We start from the raw sequence: 15,047 nt of genomic DNA, 5'->3' as shown, positions 1-15,047 counted from the left end.
TTAAATTGCTGATTTTAATTCATTTTAAATGTGCAACTGGCTTTGCCGTTTCCATCTCGGCCAGCTGAAGCTGGGATTTAGTCGGACAGCGGGAATGTGGCGCACTTTAATGTTTTTTTAATGAGGCCACACCATTGCGGCCCGGCCAGCTGCCACTCTTCCTCAGTCCGAGATCCGAGATCCGAGTTGTCTGAGGGCTGTCCCTGTCTTGTCTTGTATTTAATTTCAATTTTTTTCGCCGCCGCCGCTGTTGTGCTGCTGCGTCTTGTGCTGACGCTTTATGCTAAAATAATTAATCATTAGCCGGCGGAAAATATGCGAAGCCTTGGCAAAGGCAGCTGCGGCGCCGTGTAATTGTTGTGGCTGCTGGTGGATTGGCTTGGCTTGGCTGGAAAATATCGAAGGAAAACTGGAAAGCTGGCTGTGGAGCGTAGCGTGAACATTAAAAAGCTGCTGCCAGCTTTTAGGCTGGCCCCCAAGGGAAGGACTCGCCGGCGATGTGGGGGCGACAAGTTAATTTATCAGCATTTAAACGCTTGACAAGCGGCGGGGTAAAAAATGTATTACCACAGCATGTTAATGTGTTAAAATTTAATCAATGCTGTTGCAGAAATAGCTTAAAGAAACAAAATATGAAGCAAGTGCAGCACAACAGCTATTTTTAGCTAAAGGACTCAGTCTTGAAATTGAAATTTAGCTATAAGGTAAAACTCTGGACCTCCTGATAATAAGTAAACTGAAAAAATAAGTATGTCTCTAATGTTCCATATATTATATATTATATTACTGTAACATTTTTCTGCCTATTTGGTTGATTTATTACAAAATATTAAAAACATATATCAGACTTTATTTAAAATAATCTAAATCATTTCATGTAATTAAACAAATATATTTGAGATCGTCGATAATTTTCAATTTAAAACCCAAAATTTATGATGGTTCAGAGTTTTAAATTTTTTTAACATTTATAAAATACATAATTATTTTTGCCATATAATAATTAATATCGTTGCCCATCGAAAGGCGGAGTTGAAAGATTCCGAAGATTAATAACCAGAAATAAATCAAAGAGACTGGCATTGTTGTTGACATCGAGTATTTCAGTTCAAAGTTGCTTTCATCGGACCGGCATATTTTCTGTATTTTGTTGATTTCATTTACCTTTTACCCATGACGATATTTAAATGGATTTCTGTTATTATTGATTTACTTTTATTTTTGCACTGCCAAGATGGGAAAGCGTCCGACCGAATATGCCAGAGATAATTAACCTTTTAAAAGGCTTCCAAATGTGTGAGTTTCTGTCCGAGGACTGGCCTCTGCGTCCTGCGATGTGCGCGCTTAACCTTTAATATTTTAACAAGCTATTTTAAAAATGGAAAACTTCGCAAACATGTTTCCCTCGCCGGCCCCCCTTTCCGTTCCCCATTTTACCTGTCCCGTGTTCTTTTTCGTCGCTGTCGCTCGTACTGCCTCCTCCACACACACACACACACACACATACATTTCTGTCAAAATGTCAACGCAACTTACTCACACATGTGCACAAACATTTTGCAGGACTTTTCGCTGGAAATTCAACAACTCGGGCGAAACCCTGGACGTGGGCAGCGAACGATTCAGCGTGAACGGCAGCCGCAGCATTTTAAAGTACACACCCGTCACAGATCAGGTAAACACGCCGATTCTACCCCCTCTCTCTATATATCTATATCTATATATATATATATATATATATATATGTATAAATATATGGAGTGTCCACAGCGAAGACCGAAGTCAGCTCCGGGCAATTAAGCAAGAGCCGCATTTTAAATAATAAATAAATATGTATTTGCAGGATTATGGCACACTGTCGTGCTGGGCCTCCAACGAAGTGGGCACCCAGCAGCACCCCTGCCTCTTCCAAGTCGTCCTGGCAGGTAAGTTTTCACGGACAGGGGAAAATATACTCACCCAGCCAATGGTCTGCATCGGTGGTTAAGAACTTTGAAGCTCAAGTCCTTGTTCTAACACTAATTCAGCTAATTTTTCATTTTAATAAACAACATTAGCAACGAACACCTGGTTGCATTTAAATTGTGCTTTGCTATCACAATAAAATTATTTTAAAAATATACAAGAATTTTCTTGCCTGATGTACGATTGAGAAAAGGATTAAAATATATTATATAAATTAAAACCTATCCTAACAGTATGTTAAGTTTAGACTAAATAGGATAAGAGTGGATTTAATGGAGCTATTTAAATATATAAATCAACTAAAGAAAACAATTGCATCGCCAGAAAAGCTTTTAAGCTTTGAAATATCCCCAAATACCATATTAAATCCCTCTAAATTCTTTTCAAAACTATTATTACCCCCCTTGGGGAAAAGAAGCGAAAGCCGAAAATTGCTGCGCTCTAGCAAAACCCTCTTATGTCAGTAAAAATCCCGGTATGCATGCCGACACGATGCTGCCGGCTTTTGCCTTTCCCGTCGACTCTGTTTGCTGTTGCTTCATTACGTGCAATTTGACCTTAACATGTTAATGCCGCATGCAAACACTGGTCAACTGAGTACTCCGAACTGGGGGGCATACCTCCGGAAAAACAGGACGGACGGACGGACAGAGAGTCATTCCGAAAACCAGCAAAACCAGAGACCAACCATTGTGCATTTTGGGGACTCGGGGATTGGGATACCCCATTTGGACAAAAAGTTCCAATGTTATGCTCATGTTACACCCTTTGACTTTTCTCGATTCCGATTCTGATTTCGATGCTGATGTTGCTGGTTGCTGCTGCTGCTCCTGCTGCTGCTACTTGTTAATTTCCTGCGTAACGTGGACCAACATAAATCTGACTCCCGGATGCGAATGTGTGTGTTTGTGTGTGTGCGGACTGCAAATCCCATTCCGATTCCAGCCCTACCGAATGCCGTCAGCAATTGTACCGTCTTCAACCGCACCGAGCTGAGTGTTGACATTCAGTGCATACCCGGCTATGACGGCGGCCTGCCGCAAATATTTGTGCTGGAAATGTTTTCAACACGCACCGGCATCACCAGGTAAGCATATTAATCAACTATAACTACAGATGCCGGAGGGGGGCGTGGCCCCGTTCCACTCGGGGGCTTGATTTTAAGCCGCTTATGTCCGGTTCAGCTTGACCCGAAGCCCAGATATGGTACATATGTCAAACAAATGGCCCCATATCGTTTCGTGAAACACACATTTCGCATTCATGTATGAGCTGAGGCCTTAACCCTCGGGCGGGTCACAGAAATGTCACCAGCTTTTATCAAATAGAGCATGGGAAATGGCTTATTTGGGTAATCAAACAGGTCGCAAAACTAGTTTCCAATTAAAAATTCTACTACAACAGAATCCTTCTAAGCATTTGTTTTTAATTATCTGATTTGTGCTAATTGTGCTATATTGCGCATATTTAAAGAATTCTTTTAAACTCAATTATTTATATCGACTCTACCAAACTAAACAAAGGAATTTTTGTGGATAGACAAATATATTTATATATATTATATTGCTAGCACGTTTTGTTTATGCATTTCGACATTTATTAAATTTTTCGGAAGAAACCAAAAAGTTTTGCTAAAAGACTTTGTTTTTAGTTTTGAAAACTTTGTCTTAAATATGATTGAGAAATCATACGAAGATTTTAACTTGATGCTAGATATTTTAAGCTAATTTATTAGTTTTCCTTAATATATTATTTGCAAAATGGAACTTCCACTAAGTTTTTCCAATATAATGGCTGTTTATACATAAATTTATCGACATATCATTGTAATTTACTTTAATTTAATATTTTTTTAAAATTAAATAACACATTTAACCTTTGGTTTGGGCGCCTCTTAATTACACAAAGGCCAATTCAATTCTATAAAAGCAGGTATCCAGGCGATATAGAAAATTATTATGATTGCCACGTGAAAGGCTATTTTGCCGTATCAATTATGGCTTCACCGGCCATTTGTTTCCGACAATAACGAGTTTAAATCTCTGCCAAAGCTTGAGGGCTAATAATTATGTATGCATGGTCATGTTTAGCTGAACACCTTTGCCACCCCACAATCTGAATCAGAGTCGGTAAATGGAGGATGTCTGCAGTTGACGCCCCCACAACAAGAGATGTACCAGCATGATTTTATTCAATAATAGTTGGGGCTCCGCAGACACGATAGTGGCTGAGAGAAGGGGACTTGAAGGGGACTGGCAAATGTATTTCAAGTGCTTTCACCTCATAAGATATGTATGGAGCACTCACTGTAGGTGTGTAATTAGGCGTGAAACAGCTCGCTCTTGGCCAGCCTGTGTTTGTCTTCGAATGGGTGCTCAAGCCATTGCCATTTATAGTGGGATATTAAATGCGTATACATGCTTATCGTAAATGGGCAAATCAAATTCATATGTGCACATAACATTATGCGAGGGTTGTCTTCATTTCATTTTTCTTTCGCATAAATTTATACCAAATTTTCGTACAGAAGCAGGGCCAAATAAACATTTTCGTATTAAAAACAAAGACATCATCAAAGCAAAACAAAAAAAAGAAAAGAAAAGGAAGGAAATTGAAACCCACATTGGACAGCGAAAAACGCAGCAAACATCGTCATCAATGTTAAAATGTTTGGCAAAAATATATATAGACATTGAACCCTAATATTTCAGAAGTTTGCGAGGAAAGGATTTCGGGGGATCGAATGGGCAGACAAGTCAAAGCCGCATTCGTTGGCAAAGGCATCAAATTCAAATTTAGGTCATGATTGGAAAGAGCGCATATCTTATAAAGGGGTATGGCAAAAGTGCTTGGGGTTAGGAAAACATGCCAGAGAAAAAAGCAAGCCCAAGCCGTAAAAATGCCAAAGGAAAAAGGGCTGCCAAAAAGTATTTGTGGCATTGGCTTCTGCTCAGTCAACAGCCCGCACACATTTGATTAAGGGCTTAATGCCGTTGATTTCCTGACCATTTCGTTTGATTTAATTCGCAATCATCTCGAATCCTTTGACCCGATCCCTCCTTTCATAGATTCAATTTGAGCAACGCCGAGGAGGCGCTCTTCTCGCTGGAGAACCTGGACACACTGACCTCGATGATGGTCCAGGAGAACAATTCGCTGCGGCTGAGGATCTACTCGTACAACCAGAAGGGCCGCAGTGCCGCTTATCTGCTGCCCGATTTCATAATTGGCTCAACAGCTTACAAGACAGGTGAGTGGCACAACCAGCAGCCAGTTGGCGCCGCCGAAAAACGAACAGCACATTTTCCCTTGATTGATGGATGATGGCCCTCGGATGCTGAATGGCTATATGGCTATATGGCTGTATGGCTGTATGGCTCTTTGGCTGAATTCTGGGTGGGATTGCGTGGGCGGGCTTATGCTTTTGACAAGTGCGCAGCTCGCATATGATGGACGCAATATGCGCAGAATTATATCGGCTTCTTGGGCCCATCCAGTGATTTCCTTGCCTGCATTAATCCCATGCAGGCAATGGGCATCCTCCTCCGCATTTCCATCACCCCCACCCGCTTTCCAGAGTCCCTGCCTATGACACTTGACAGGTGGGCTCCTCCGCCAGTCATCTGCAGTACTTACGCAATCAACATGCCTGCCTGAAGGGCCCATCCCCATCAACATCCCCATCCAGATTCCATTCCTGCCATCCTGCGATGGCGTTAAATATGTGTACAATTACTTTTTGACATGGCAGGATCAAGACAGACCTTCAACAGTGGATCGCTTTTCCTAGGGTTTGGAAAACGGAATGCTCAAAACATTCATTGCAAATTTGTATTTAATTTATCCCATTAATCTCATGTAATTTCAAAATTGTAATCGAAATGAAAAAAAATTAATTTCTATTCAATCAATACCAAGTAAACACAATCAACGAGTAAATATGCTTCATTGCTCATTAAATAAAAACATAAATCACACCTTATACCTTCATTCAAATGCTCATTCAATTTAATAAATATATGTATAGAATGAAGAATTCCAGGCAACACACAAATTGAGGAATACGTTTTATTAATTTGTTTAATAACCGTGAATTATTTAAAAACCATTCAAATTTCACGGATATGTGGTTTTGGTGGACTAATGCTTTAATCTTTCACACTGTCCTCCTTACCAATTAATCATAAATCGTCCCCTTCTTATGACTTCAATACACATATAACTCATGACATGCCTGCGCTTTCTGCTCTTCTCTTTTCATGTGAATTTCCTTGGCTAAAAATAAAACCGTCAAATGTCGACAAATTTAACGTTCTGCCCACCGATGAAACCAAATTCCTTAACTACCACTTCCATCGGCAATCAATTTTTGATGTGTGGATGTGGATATGTTTGGAAATGTGCCACTGCAATGTCAATGTCGATGGTGATGGTGATGGTGATGGCGATGGCTTGTTGGCAATCCATCTAAAACCCGATGATGATTTATGAACGCCGATTGTCAACCTGTAATTACGCGAATAACAACAAACAGACGACGATGTAACATTGACATTGTCGCCGGTGATTGTCGGCAGTGTCCTGACCATCATAATTATTGGTGTGGCCATCGCGATACGAATATTCGTGGTGACATTTGTGCACAATTTGCGACGCAATCGTCAACACGGCAGCAAGGCCACCGCCGCCGGAGTGACCGCCCAGCCCAGCGATGTCTTCAAGGTGAGTTGCGAGGGGATTGAAAGCCCTAAAACACCACCACCAACATTTTCCGACATTTTCCGAGCAATTAATGTACGTATTATTTTGTCGTTGGACGACTCTCTTCGCAGGGCGGAAACATGGAGAAGCCGCGCTGGCAGCACACGGACATAAAAACGAAATCATCAGAGGATTTGGTTGAGGACGAACGTGATCCGGACGTTATACCATCGCAATATGGTAAGATTATAAACAGTTCCTCACACTTGACTTGTGGGGTAAACGAGAAAATATTTGAAATTGTTAAAGCAAATAACAGCTGATTTATATCAAACTATTTTCTGGTAACAGACCAATTTAAACATTTTTGAAAAAAATAACAGCTAATTTATATCAAACTTGCTTCTGAAAACAGACCAATATTAATGAATAAATGATAACAGTAGTTTCTGATCCTTTTGTGTATTTTATTTTGAATAAAATAAATAAATCTTTTTTTTAAAGCGTTAAGATGTTTTCTTTTATTTAAGAAAAAATGTATTTTTATTTCTGCGCCTTTCAATTATCCCATCTTAATTTTGAGTGTAAGGCAAGCAGCAATCACTCGCGCAAATAGCTCAATTTCGGTTTGGGTTTTAATGTCACCCCGCGAGTCAAGTGTCCGCTGAAGTAACCGAGAGTAAAGCTGCTTTTTTATAGTGTGCACTTTGAGCATTAAACTTTAATCAAATTTTATGGCCACTTTTCCGACATTTACTTTCATGTGTCCCGCAATCGCATCGGCAACGGCAACGGCAATGGCAATGGCAATGGCAATCTTCAATCGCAATTCGCTATCTGCACATCCGGCTCCATTGTTCTTTGGCGACCCGCAATCGTAATCAATCTCATCAACACAACAACAATACGACCGATGCCAAAACAAACCAAACCAAACGAAACCGATCCGACTCAATCCAATCCAATCCAATCCAATCAACCAATGCAATTTTCTTTTAATCGTAAATATTTTTAACGACGGAACCCGCCAATCTAACACACGAACACGAAACGTGGCTGCTCATCAATAAATTTCAATCAAGCAGTCGGTGGCAGCAGTGCCGGCAGCAGTGGCAGCAATGCCTCCAACGTGGGCAGCACCACCGCGGGCACGGCCACGGGCAGCAGCACCTCCACAGCGGTGGTGTCCTCGGTGGCAAATCCAGCCGCATCCGCAGCAGCAGCAGCAGCAGGAGGAGTGGGAGCGGGAGCAGGAGCGGCATCATCGACATCTGCCGCAGATGCCCATCAGTTTGCAACGGCCACAGCGGCGGCAGGAGGCGGCGTTTCCAAGTGGTCACCCAATGGCAATGTAAGTACTCACCCTATGGCAAAGAACTCAAATGGACAATGCCACCGCCTGGTTTAACTAGGTGGTTTTGGGGACAAAAAATATGAAACACTTTTTGGGGGAAATAGAAACAAATAAATAAATAAATAGTTACGCCTATCTAAAACTACATATACAAACAAAATTAATTTAAACAACAAAGCAATTGTGGACTTAGTAAGATTAATTTTGGCTTATGCCATTATTAAGTCCATATGTAATTTAAGGAATTGTAGTTCATATATTTTTTCTAGGTTAAGATAGTGCTTAAAGAAAAAATAATTTCTTGTTTCCTTAAACAAAAATAACAGAATAAGGTATTTTAACTGGAAACGACATTATTTATAATATTATTAATGATTAATTAATAAACATTTCAAATTTTTATTAAATTTGTTCAGAACTAATAGGTGTTAAAGAAAAAAGGAAAAGTGATTGATTATTTATAAATAAAACTAAGAGTTTCTGAAATCTTGAAATTATAAATAGGGCTTCTTTAATCAATTATGGTTTTTTTTTAATATTTAGCAACAGCAATAGTATACTTTTTCTCATTGTGAGCTTAAGGTTTTAAAGATTTTTCAACTTAAAACCTAATTAAGGCTTACCTTCAACAAAAACATCTATTGAACGGAAAATCACACCAAGCTCTCTCATCACTTGTGATAGATTGCGAAATAATTAAAACGTGTCACCTCAGGGAATTCATTATTGTGTGATAGGCAACAGCAGACGAAAGTTGGACAAAGTCTTTTGTCGTTTGTGCTTTGCTTTGTTCTCCGTAATGCAATTTGATTTGGCCAGGTTTGTTGCCAACAGTTGCCAGTCTGTGAGCAGTCAGGTAGTCCAGATAGTTCCGCACAAAACAGATAGTCGGTGAATCCAATCCGAGTGCTAGCCCAGTCGGAGCGTTTAACGTCTGTCAGTTGTCAGTTGCGGTTCGTATTAACTGGGCCACTTTTTGCCAGACTCCATCCATACTCCTACCATCCCGCCATCTTGCCGTTGTCCCTTTGTCTTGGCAATCTGGTCGGTGCACTGAAAGCAATCAACTACTCAAATTGTCAAATTGCTAAATAGAATCCGAGGACGAGGGCTCCCCGAACACCCACCCGACTGTATTAAAAAAAGCTTTTAAACTGTCACGGCTCCTTCGAAATTCCCACTCTGTGCACTGCCACTCAGGTTATAAATAAAAATCCATTGGCTAAATCGGGGGATAACGTGCAGCTTGGCTACCGGGCTCTAAGGTAATTGCGAGATTTTTAAAACACAATATATCATGTTGAGAGGGCCGTAATCAATCAATATTTGCTCTGCACTCGTATTGGACACGAAACTTCGGTGTTTGGATGCCCAAGTCCGTGGAGAAGTTCCGCATCTATAGGAATTTTTTTTAACTTTTTTTCCAGCTGATGGATGGGGTGGCTCTTAAGAGTGGCAACAGGTGTGGTGAAATGTGCATCTCATCTGGAATCAGTGCAAAAGAAAGCATTCCGCACTCAGTGCTGAGAAAATATGAACGTAATTTCAATTTATTTATACGCATTTTATTTAAAATGCAAAAAGTTCATTAAATTCAGTGAATATATTTCGCTTGATCCCAACGGCTCTTGAATCATTTAGTAAATTATTCCCACAAAAATTAAATCCCAAACATGGCGATTGCTTTCCGTATAATAAATTTTATTAGCACGTTTACTTTATTTTACTATTTTTCAGCATTTTTCATATTTTTTGCGTACGCTTTTTTGCCGACCATTCATTCGAGATTAGAGTGTCGGCCAAAACACATTTGTTTTCATTTCATTAAGTTCGCAATTAGAATTTATTTATGGGCTGCCCCTTGTCTGAATTTTGCACACATGAATATTCAAATATATATATATATGTATTTTTATATACATATATATATATCTCCTTTATGCGCTGACAACGGTCGAGATCCCCAAAAGCCGTTACCATAAGCTGTGCGAACGAGATTAGAGCCGGGAAACGGCCATATGCATCGGCCATGACCAATTGACTGCCAGTCCGCGAATATATGTATATTTATCACTAATCTGGCCAAAAACATTATCCCCAGGACCAATGCCCGATGCCCGATCCCCGCCGGTTGCGAACCAATTTGCAATGCTGAAAAAACCCCGAAACAGAAGTAGCTGGGAAATCAGCCAACGCTGCGGTTTTTCCACCCGCTCCATGGCGCATTGCATTCGAAACCCCCAGATAACAAAGTATCCGATTGCGGGCCCAATTCGGATACGGATACAAATACCGAGTCGGGGCTGAAAGGGAATTTCTGTTTCTGGTTCTGGTTCTGTTTCTGTTTCGTTCTGTAAATGGGATTTGCTGTGCAGATTTCAATTACATTTAAATTACCATTCCGGGCAGGCTTAAAATGCGGTCGGTTGGGCGGCGGCAGCGGCGGAGGCGGAGGCGGCGATGCCGGCCAGTCGGCAATCGCAGCATAACTCAATTCGTTAATTAAATAATTTTAAATATTGCCAACCATAACAGCCGAACATAGCAGTTAGCAGCCCCACTCTCCCGTCACCTGGAAATTGCATTGAGATTTCAATTAGAATTTCATTTCGTTTTGCCAGCCGGCGAAATAAAAATGCCAAATAACAACGTATTGGTCGGCAGCATTTTAGATGTTCTAGCCGAAATTCGTGCACTTTTGTATAATGATTTGAGCTAATTGGTTTGCGGAGGGGGGCAAAAGAGGCCGTTCAACAAAACGTTGTTTTCAATATAGCTGAGCATTCTGCAAAACACGTTTCTTTTCGAACGCTGTACAACTAAATTGCAATCTAAATTGTTTTATTGAATATTCTAGTATTGATTTTTTGCCAAGCGTTTAACTCGTTTCTGTCAGTTTTAGTGCGGGCAAAAGCTTAATCTGCCACCAATAACAATATAAACATGTTTGGTAGTGTTCTATATTATTGTGTCTTATTATCTTAATGTAGTTTTAAAGTATTCAAAATTAAATTTTACACTTGACTGATTTAAAAATCAGTCACATTTCTTTAGTAGCATTAAATTGTTCAGGCGAACTGCAAATTTGATTTTTTTCGTTTGAAAAACTCCAGAGTGGTAGAGCAGAAAAGATTCTGGACGAATGCCTTTAAATGCTAGATTGGGTTGCACTCAAAAAAAGTAGCTACTTTAATTTGAATACTGCAACAAAGTGATGCGGTACACTTAATTCGTTTTACTATCCCGAATCCTAATGTTCCTTAAACTATTTTTGTCTTTTGGATGGGATATTTTTAAGCACATATTAAATTAAGTTGTAAATAATAATATAATAATTACAATTCCTTAATTCATATAATTCCAAAAACTTTGGAATGCAAACATATAAAAACAAAACATAAAGTTTTTAAACATATGTGGAATTTTTAAAATAAGTGCCTAACTATTATATATGACATTGTGTACCCTCATCTTTTTTGATTGTGTAAATGTAACTTTTTTTCTGAGTGCATCTATGTCTCCATTTGCTCTGACTTGCAGGTGACGACGACGATGCTGTCCGGCGATGCGGTGAATGCGACTGTCACCTACAATCAAATCACTGCGCAGCGGGCGCAGCTCCTTGCCGCGGTGGCTGCGGTGGGCGGTGGGTGCAGCAGCACTGTAATCTCGCCCAGTAGCAGCATCCTGGGCAGCCTTGGCAAGCCGCTGGGCATGGGCATGGGCATGGGTCTGGGCGGCATGGGTGGGATGGGCGGCATGGGCGGCATGGGAGTGGGTGGCATGGGATCGCCCACCTCCCTCTCCTCGACGGCCACGCTGGCCGCCCACCTGCAGCCGGTGCACAGCAGTGGGGTGGGCACTTTGCCACCGGGACTCGGCAGTGGTGGTGGCTACATACTGAACGCCTACGCCAGCGGACGGCTGCACCACCCACCGGTTGGTGTGGAGCCCACGGGCGGGGCCGCCACCCTGAACAGGCACCACCACCAGCAGCAGCAGCAGCACCACCACCACCACCACGCGCACCACCAGCAGCCCCACCACTCGGGCTCCAGTTTGCTGATGGGCAGTGCTGGCAGCGTCATGGGTGTTGTGGGATCCACCGCGACAGCCACTACGTCCTGTAACTCCTCGCAGGACCTCGATGATAACATAAACATCAATGCGATTAAGGACTGCCTGATGACGCAGCGAGTGCCCGAGAGCTGTGTCTAAATTAGGTTCTGCAAGTGGCGGATATATGTATTTAATGTGTAGGAATATAAATCTATGTCAGACAGGATTGTGGCAGTTTTCACATTTGTTTTAACTCATAAAGAGTCTATTTTCTGATTTAATTAATTTAAAACATATTAAACATAATTATTCTTGGTTATTAACGTTTTTATTGATGGGGACTACTATATTGAGACAGTGTAGAAATGCGTTATGTTTATAATTCAAATTAAATTAATTAAAATTATTACTCTTTTTTTGTTAAATATATGAAAACTGAAACAAGCCTGATCTTTTCTCGTTAAGGTGCTGTGCATATATAAACTAAAACATAAGCGGGATGTGAAGTAGTAAAAGCCGAACATAAACTGACAGGAAAGCGTCATATCTTCTGGTTCAATAGCATATCCCTTGTTATATCAAAACTGAAATAGGAGAAAGAAGAGATCATTATCAAGAGCATCTTTGGAGATTTGTTCGATTCATTGTTGACTTCGAAACTGCCTTTAAATTCCTTTTCCCAATGAAAAAAATATAGAAACTTATAATATATTTGAAAAATTGGCTTTGTTTCGAATGTATAGGGTTAATTGGATGGAAAAACATTCACAACACAGTTAAACACACACTCTATTTTAAGGAAACTTCAAAAAGACTCAAAAAATGTAGTAGCTAAATATTTTGTAGTAAAAATATTTCAGAAGCGAGACATAAATATCATAGGATAACTTGTATATAAAATACATTTGTGGCATAGAATATAGGCAATTTGTATAAAGAGAATAATAATCAGACCCAAAGATCCTTCGTTATTGTACATACAAAAATTTATGATTGTAAATGTATCAAAGTTTATGTTTGAGATGCCGTCTTAATCGGCTAATGGTCCTGCTTAGAGCTAAAGGAAATACTGAAGTTAAATGTTTAGATGGGAAAGCGTTAGACTTAGGCTACAATAGGTCATAGAAAATGAAAGAGTTTAAAATGTGCTAGGCTAACAGAATTAAGCAAAAATATCAATAAATACACATAGCTAAGTGGACGAATAATGTAAAAAAAAACACAAAATGAAGTATCGGAATGTAAACAAAGGGCGAAAAGTAAATATAGATCAACTACAAAAAACCAAAAGAGTTAATTAATTATTTGCGAGTTCCTTTGCGGTTCAAACTTATTTGTTTGAAATCTAATTTGGAAGTTGAAACCAACTTTGTTGGTTTTTCGTTTTAATTCTCACTTTTTTGTGGAAGGCAGTTTGGACACATGTCCGAAATCCTATCCAGTCCCACTTGGCCAATTTAAATCGCCACTCTAACAGGGATGTGCAGCCCGTCCCTGCGGTTCGCATGCCAACCACAATTCCCAACACCCGCAAGACAAACCGCAAGTGCCAAGCGAAAAAACTACTTAAAATTTCATATGCTCTCGTCCCTTGTTTTTCCCTCCGCCGGACTTGCCTCATTAGTAAATCAAATTTATACGTGGGAGGTTGGACCTTCGAACCACACCCACTCAACCATTCACCAACTGAAATGGTCAACCACATGGAACGTTGGATCTAAGTTGAATCGACAGCCTGGGTAAGGAAACAAAAAGCGGAAGGCTGGTGAAATAGGAACAACTCAACTTTTAATCGACAAGTTGGAAAGTGGTAAAGGAATTTAATTACTAGTTGAAGGACACTAATCGTATCATTATTTTGTGGTAGACAATTAATAACTGAATAATTATATGGCCTAAGCTTCAGGTAAGATAATATATTTATTTCGACGCTCAATTGTGTGTGTAATAAAGAAGAAAAAATCCTTAATTAATAAACTCAGTTATCGAAGAATGTGTGGAATTTCTGGTCAATTACCTCTTGAACTAACAGAACATTTTCTATTATATTCCGACTGTATTTGATTCCTTTTTGCTTTCATGTCATCGCCTGATAGATATCATTTCACACGTGCCTACACAAAAAACAGAAAAAAAAACGAAGAAAACTACGAAAAGAAAACAAACTCCCACAGTTGATGTGAGGTCAGAAAATGTAAATAACTGAATTGCCCCCGGGTTAGCCCACAAATGGAGTCAAGGAAAAATGCCTTTAATAGAAAAAGCAAAGGAAAAAAATTGTAGCAAAATTATGCGCGAGATTTATGCTTTTGTTGTTCTCGGCCAGTCTGCTTTCTGTTACCCATATTGATTTTTCCGCCCAAACTATGTGTGAAAATTAAATTCCCGTTTACAGTTTTCCCTCCATTAGCGATTAGACTCTCGGTTGCCGAGCGCTGAGGGCGACCAGTGAATTGAATTGAAGCGCATTGTGTAAATCAGCGGCTCAATAAAATCTAATAGCTGCTGCAGATTGCGGCTCGACACGCACCGCACCAAGGCAACTGACGATGGTGTCCTGGGTGTCCTGGCTGTCCTGACTGGGCGGTAAACATAAATTACCGGACGGGGACAAAGCTCGTCCTTGACAGTGGCTAAATTTTGATAGGCATCATAATAAATGGCAGAAGTGACAGCCTGACGTCAGTGATCCGAAAAGCTTGAACCCGTTATGAATCCTCTAAGCTGATTGACTTAAAAAGTTTGCTATAAATTAATAGGCATAATGGCGTATTCTGGACTGCGGAGACAGTGGTGGTGGAAATATTTTCTCATAACATAATATATAATGTTCTGAACACTTTAAAACACTCTTTTAATTATAGGAGACAAATCAATTAAAATTAATATTAATTTAAATATTGATAAAACGGCTTTTATAAGTAATAAATACTTCATTCCCTTATTTTCGAATTTGTCAGATTTTTAC

General features: G+C 40.0%; 1 protein-coding gene across 3 annotated transcripts in view; it reads left to right on the top strand.

The window, feature by feature from the left end:
- Positions 1–13,721, top strand: part of LOC108138823 (nephrin) — a 70,826-nt gene extending 57,105 nt beyond the window's left edge. Inside the window, exons 13-20 of one of the 3 annotated variants that reach the window (XM_017261324.1) lie at positions 1,564–1,675; positions 1,844–1,925; positions 2,911–3,052; positions 5,034–5,215; positions 6,500–6,687; positions 6,798–6,906; positions 7,749–8,017; positions 13,704–13,721. In XM_017261324.1, the coding sequence (XP_017116813.1) occupies positions 1,564–1,675; positions 1,844–1,925; positions 2,911–3,052; positions 5,034–5,215; positions 6,500–6,687; positions 6,798–6,906; positions 7,749–8,017; positions 13,704–13,706 (1,087 nt within the window). In that variant the 3' untranslated portion in view covers positions 13,707–13,721. Of the gene's footprint in view, positions 1–1,563; positions 1,676–1,843; positions 1,926–2,910; positions 3,053–5,033; positions 5,216–6,499; positions 6,688–6,797; positions 6,907–7,748; positions 8,018–11,560; positions 13,472–13,703 lie in introns of those variants that run through there. The other 2 variants (XM_017261322.2, XM_017261323.2) reach the window with 2 other exon arrangements.
- Positions 13,722–15,047: the final 1,326 nt, after the last annotated feature.

The sequence above is a fragment of the Drosophila elegans genome, unplaced genomic scaffold (assembly GCF_018152505.1).
Source record: "Drosophila elegans isolate 14027-0461.03 unplaced genomic scaffold, ASM1815250v1 contig_814, whole genome shotgun sequence".
Taxonomy (NCBI): Eukaryota; Metazoa; Arthropoda; class Insecta; order Diptera; family Drosophilidae; genus Drosophila; species Drosophila elegans.
This window is presented reverse-complemented; position numbering and strand designations above follow the sequence as displayed.